The 6,104-nt window shown below is 63.5% G+C and overlaps 1 protein-coding gene across 1 annotated transcript; it reads left to right on the forward strand.

The window, feature by feature from the left end:
• Nucleotides 1-3,162: 3,162 nt before the first annotated feature.
• On the forward strand, nt 3,163-5,703 carry LOC145339828 (uncharacterized). Its single transcript, XM_080184361.1, has one exon. The coding sequence runs from the start codon at nt 3,189-3,191 to the stop codon at nt 5,697-5,699; it is 2,511 nt and encodes an 836-aa protein (XP_080040487.1). The 5' UTR covers nt 3,163-3,188; the 3' UTR covers nt 5,700-5,703.
• The last annotated feature ends 401 nt before the right edge of the window (nt 5,704-6,104 follow it).

Below are 6,104 nucleotides of genomic sequence, written 5' to 3' on the forward strand. Positions count from 1 at the left end.
GGGGGCCCCAGACCCAGCATTTATTGCCCATCCCTAGTTGCCCCTTGGAGGGGCAGTGGAGCCACATCGCTGTGGCTCTCTGGGGTCACGTGTAGGCCAGACCGGGGTAAGGACGGCAGATTTCCTTCCCTAAAGGGAACCAGATGGGTTTGTTTTTTCACGACAATCCACGGTAGTTGTCATGGTCTCCATTACTGAGTATCGCTCTCACTTCTACAGATGCCAAGGGGTCTCAGAGGAGACGGGCGACCCCCCTGGAGAGCATCGGGCACGTATCGAGGAGCAGAGATCGGGACAGCGAGATGCACGCGCCCCCACGCCCGGGAACTGATTCTCCAGCTGACCTGCCCAGGGAGAAGCCCTCGGCCAGGGGCAGACACCCCCCGGGGACACAACCCCGTCCGACCGACGCCTCGCCCCCAGAGGAGCAAGATGGCCGCCCTCTGGCAGGGGTGACCCCAGCCACCGGTGAGAGCCCCCTGCTGAATGACGCCCTTCCGGAACATTCCCCCCGCGCCTGGCCGCCCCTGGAGGTGGAGGGGGGCAAGGGAGGGGTGAGGAAGGAGGAGGAGGAGGAGGAGGAGGAGACAGGGGCCGGAGGGCGAGTGGTCAACGGAGTGGTGGACGGAGAGGCAAGGGGGGACTCGGAGGGTGACCCCGAGCTGGTCGTGGAAGGCATTGTGCCCAATGGCTGCCCGCTGGAGCCTACGGGTGGTGAGGGGAGCCAGGTGGAGGGCACTCTGGAGGCAGAGGGGGAGGGGCCGGAGGAGGAAAACGAACGCCAGGAGTATTTGAGGGGGCAATTCGACCGGGAGATCCAGGCCCTAACCGCGGCGGCGATAACGGGATGGGCGAAGGATTGGGGTTCGGAGGGGCAGCAGGTGAACGGGGTCGGACCGGAAACCCGTGATGGAGACGGGACTGTCCCAGGAGGAGATTACAATGTTTGGCGCTGCGAGCAGGGGCTCAGTGAAGGAAGGAGGGGAAGTGGAGGGAGGGGCGGAGAATGAGGGGGGCAGCTGGTCAGAGGGGCCAATGCACGCGGAGGAATGGGCCTCACTATCCAACGGGGGAGGACTGGCGGACCTGCATTGGAGGCCCCGGGAAGCGAGGGGCTGGAGGAAGCCATTGATTCGATCCCTGGGAGGGAGTTCCCCCAGGAGGAGGGTCCAGGACCTCGGGAAGAGGCCGAGGGGTCCGGAGTGTCAGAGGAAAGCCACCTCGAAGCAGGGGAGGACTCACCCAGCGAGGAACACCCAAGGGAGGAGGCAGCCGAGGTGGTGAGGGAGCTCCAGGGCGATGAGACGGAGGCGGACTCATCGAGGGAAGACCTCTCCGGAGTGACCGAGGGAAAGGAAGGCCCGATTCCCTCAAGTGAGGGAGAGACGTCCATGCTAACCTTGGACCCCACCTCGGAGGGGGAGAAGGTTCCGGAAGGGCCGCCCCAAGGGAGGGCCGGAGAGCCGACTGGGGAGAACATTCCGGAAGCGGGGATCCCACTGTCAGCCGAGGGCCTCTGGTCGGAGGGAGGCGAGGGCGAGGAGGTCAAAGGTCGGGTAGATCCGGAGGAGGCCAGTGAGGGAGGGACGGAGGTTTGTGGGATTGAGGGTGGCTTGGAGGGGCCTGAGGGGAAGACGGAGGCCGCCTCGGAGGATCTGACGCCCCACGCAACGCCCCCGGCTGATGGCCAGAGTGAGGGAGCGGGGCAACTATCGCCAGGGGGTGGCCAACTCTCCAGGTCTCCCGAGGACCCCGCGATGGGCAGAGAGGCGTCCAGCGGCTTGCCCGAAGCCCCACTGGCGATGGGGTCGCCCGTGAACCTGATGGAGGGGGCGGCGGAAGGGGCGCCACCCCGGCATTCCCGGGAGATGAGGAAAAGGAGGAAGAAACGGAGGAGGACGGAGCCGGAGAGATTGGAGGCTTCCCACCAGCAGGGGGCGAAGACCCAAGTCTTTGAGGAAGCCGAGGGCCTGGGATCTGGGAGGGAACGGCCCCTCGAGTGCTTTGAGGACCAGGAAGTAGGAGGGATGGGAGCCGAGGGAAAAGATCTGGGAATGGAAGCGCAGGGGTGGGACGGGGAGATGGAAAACTCTGAGGCAGCCGAGGGATTGGCCGAACCGGAGATGGAGGAGGGGTTCCCCGCTGGCACCATGCAGGGGCAGGTGACCTATGACCCCAAATCCCTGATGGCCGAGGAGGAGGCTGATTGGGGGTCAGCGGTGCCCCTACTCGGTGAGGGAGCAAAGGAGGGTGGGGCTTACGGGGGGGTAATCGGCCTCTGCGGGGGGCAGTTTCCAGCCAACGGATCTGAGGAACCGTCAACGTCGGAGGAATGGACATCCTGGAGGCGTCCGAAGATCTGGAATGGGCCACGGGCGAAGATTTGTCACTGGGGAAGGATCCGGAGGATTTTCCCATCCGCCATCTTTGTCCCGAGGAGGAGACGCCACCGGAAGCAGGAGCAGTGCCGGCCACCCTGGATGGGGAAGGGCCTCTTGATCGGCCCCCGAGGGAAGGCGAGGAAAATGAGGAGGGAAACGAGGCGTCGTGGATGGACGAGGAGGACGGAAGAGGAAGATCTGGGGTACAAGCTGGAGCGCCGGCAGCCCTGGGAGACCCGAGCGAGGCCATCCCGGAGTTTGGGGTGGAAGACAGCACAGAAACAGCTGGGGGAAGTCAAGATCTTCGCCCCGACAGGGCACTGCTCTTCACCACCGAGGAGGATAAGAATCCGGCGCAGACCAAGGAAGATTTGGTGCTGGAAAAAGAACTCCTCAAGGAAGAAGGTGCGGTCTTGGCCCCGGAGACGGCGGTCCGTGAGGAGACTCCGGTCGAAGAAACGCCTCAGGCCGGGGAGGAGATGGAAAATCGAGGAGCGGAGGCACAAGAGTTGACTGAGGAAAGCGAGGAAGACGGCAAGGTCTTCGAGAGCGAGGAGAGGAAGGCAGAAACACTTGGCCAAGACGGAGATCGCGAGGGGAAGACCATAAGCCCGAGGGACGAGGAGACAGAAAATCGAGGAGCGAAGACGGAACAGTTGACTGAGGAAAGCGAACTCCGGGCGGAGGAAGACAACAAAGTCTTCGAGAGCGAGGAGGGGAAGGCGGAAACGTCTGGCCAAGACGGAGATCGCGAGGGGAAGACCATAAGCCCGAGGGGAGGAGGAGACGGAAAATCGAGGAGCGGAGATGGAACAGTTGACTGAGGAAAGCGAACTCCGGGCGGAGGAAGACAGCAAAGTCTTCGAGAGCGAGGAGGGGAAGGTGGAAATGCCTGGCCAAGACGGAGATCGCGAGGGGAAGACCGCAAGCCCGAGGGAGGAGGAGACGGAAAATCGAGGAGCGGAGGCACAAGAGTTGACTGAGGAAAGCGAGGAAGACGGCAAAGTCTTCGAGAGTGAGGAGAGGAAGGCAGAAACACTTGGCCAAGACGGAGATCGCGAGGGGAAGACCGTAAGCCCGAGGGACGAGGAGACGGAAAATCGAGGAGCGGAGACAGAACAGTTGACTGAGGAAAGTGAGCTCCGGGTCGAGGAAGACAGCAAAGTCTTCGAGAGCGAGGAGGGGAAGGCGGAAATGCCTGGCCAAGACGGAGATCGCGAGGGGAAGACTGTAAGCCCGAGGGAGGAGGAGACAGAAAATCGAGGAGCGGAGGCACAAGAGTTGACTGAGGAAAGCGAGGAAGACGGCAAGGTCTTCGAGAGCGAGGAGGGGAAGGCAGAAATGCCTGGCCAAGACGGAGATCGTGAGGGGAAGACCGTAAGCCCGAGGGACGAGGAGACGGAAAATCGAGGAGCGGAGACAGAACAATTGACTGAGGAAAGCGAGGAAGATGGCAAGGTCTTTGAGAGCGAGGAGAGGAAGGCAGAAACACCTGGCCAAGACGGAGATCGCGAGGGGAAGACCGTAAGCCCGAGGGACGAGGAGACGGAAAATCGAGGAGCGGAGACGGAACAGTTGACTGAGGAAGACGGCAAGGTCTTCAAGAGCGAGGAGAGGAGGGTGGAAACACCTGGCCAAGACGGAGATCACGAGGAGAAGACCGTAAGCCCGAGGGAGGAGGAGACAGAGCCCCTCGAAGACAACAGGGAAGACACGGACAAAGAGGTGGAGAGTCCGGAAGTGCCCCTAGCTGAGGCTTCCGGGAGTGCGGGAATGGGACTCCTCCCAGCGTCGGATGAAGCGTGGGGACCCTCGGAGAGGCCGGAGATGGAGGGAGAGCTTTTGCCCACCCCTTCGGGAGACGGAGTGAGGGAGGCGGGAGGGGAAGAACCCCTGCCCTCTCCGGCCACCCTGCCTCAGAGGGAGGGGGTGCCGAGTCGGAGCCCCCTCGGGGAGGAAGAGTTGAGGGATGGGACGGTGGGATTGGATGAGGAATCTGGCCCGCAGGAGGTCAGGGCGGGGCTTCTTGAGCTCGGGAGCCAATGGGAATGCCCGAATGACGTCCCCCCCTCGCCCGAGAGTCATTCCGAAGGGGCCCCCCTCTACGAAGTCACGGCTCCTTGGGAAGACATGTTCGCGGAGGCGAGTGTGGAGGCGGGAGACCCCGCAGCCGGAACTCAGGAGGCTTGGACGATGAGCGAGGAGGTGGACCTCCTATCGTGTCAACTCCTGGAAGATCCGGGCAGGACAGAATTCCCGGCGATACGGGGTTCCGGAGACTCATGGACGGAGACCGGCAAGGAGGAGGCCATCGGCAACACAGCCGAGATTCCCGCGAGGATCGAGGGATTGGAGGATGGGGGTGACCTGCCCGAGGGTCGCGACAAACCCCCCATCCCCACGGCAGACCCATCCCGGATTCCGGTAACGCCCGACCTTCCCCCGACCCCCTGGGCAACGCCGGCAGACTCCAGCTCCCCGGCAACCCTCAAAGATGGGGGTCCGCCAGAGGCCCCCCAAGCAGAGGGAGGCGAGCGCGGAGAGGATCTGGGAGTTGTTCCCCTGGACGCCAGCGAGGGCACAGAAGGAGGGGATGGAGGGAAGATTCAGGGGGTGGAGGACGGTGAATCTCTCGATGCCCTTCGGGAAGGAGCGCCCGCCATTCGCGAGGGGGCCGGAGACCTCCGTCAGGGCTCGGAGGAGAGAATGGACCATTCTCACGTTCTTGGATCATCGCTGGGAGAGGGGGCGTCCCCAGATGAGGCAGAATTGGTCCAGGGGACAGTTCCGCAGGAGGGTGAAGATTCCCAAGACGGATCAGGAGAGGAAGGGGAGAGGGATTCGTCAGAGGAAAACCAACTGGGGTCACACAACGGGGAAAGTCCCAATCGCAATGGCGAGAACTCAATGCAACACCACGCTGGGGACAAGGGGCCGGGGGATCTCTTGGGGGTAGACCCCCTCCCCGAGCCTCAAGATCTTCGCCAGGGTGACGATCGCCAGCAAGCGGCGGAGGCTCACGATACCTCCCTCACGAGGGGGGCCCTCAGCGAGGCACACCTCGCCGAAGACGTGGAGGATGAGGAACTCGGCGAGGTGGATGTCTCGCAGCGAGTCTTCGCCGTGGAGGAAGAGGGGGTCGACTGCGCCACGCTCGCCCCCGGGCCCAAGCTCCGCCAGCCCACCCCCCTGCCCTCCGAGGACCCACCGACCCGCCAACTCAACGGCGAAGACTCCATGGTCCAGGCCAACGGTGGGGGCGCGGCGGCCCAGACCCTGGAGGCTGCCTATCGCTACTGGTCATCGGAGGACGAGTAGAGGGTGGAGGGTCCAGCGGGTTGGGGGGGGGGGGGCCAACTCTGCGCCGAGAACGGGCATGAGGGGAGGGGGGGGTGTGAGTCGCCCACTGACACACAGATCTGAGGCCCTGGAAAATCTTCCAGTCCTTCCTCGCGCTCCCCCAATTTCAGCCCCTCCAGATTTTCCCCGAGCGAGATGTAGGGATCGTGCACCCCTCCCTATCCACCCCCACCCCCCCTCCACCCCCCACCCCCGCAGAGATCAGGACTCACCCATCTCCGCTCTGCACACTATCGCCACTGTGAGGCGCCCTCCTCCACTCTCCTCCCCGCTGTCTTCAACAGGGAAGTGGTATCCCCCTTCCCGTCTCCTACGGCGCGGTTTAATTCCGGTAAATTAGACGGTAGCTAGCGTGCGGACTCG

The sequence above is a fragment of the Carcharhinus amblyrhynchos genome, unplaced genomic scaffold (genome assembly GCF_965287045.1).
Source record: "Carcharhinus amblyrhynchos unplaced genomic scaffold, sCarAmb.v2.hapA scaffold_691, whole genome shotgun sequence".
Lineage (NCBI taxonomy): Eukaryota > Metazoa > Chordata > Chondrichthyes > Carcharhiniformes > Carcharhinidae > Carcharhinus > Carcharhinus amblyrhynchos.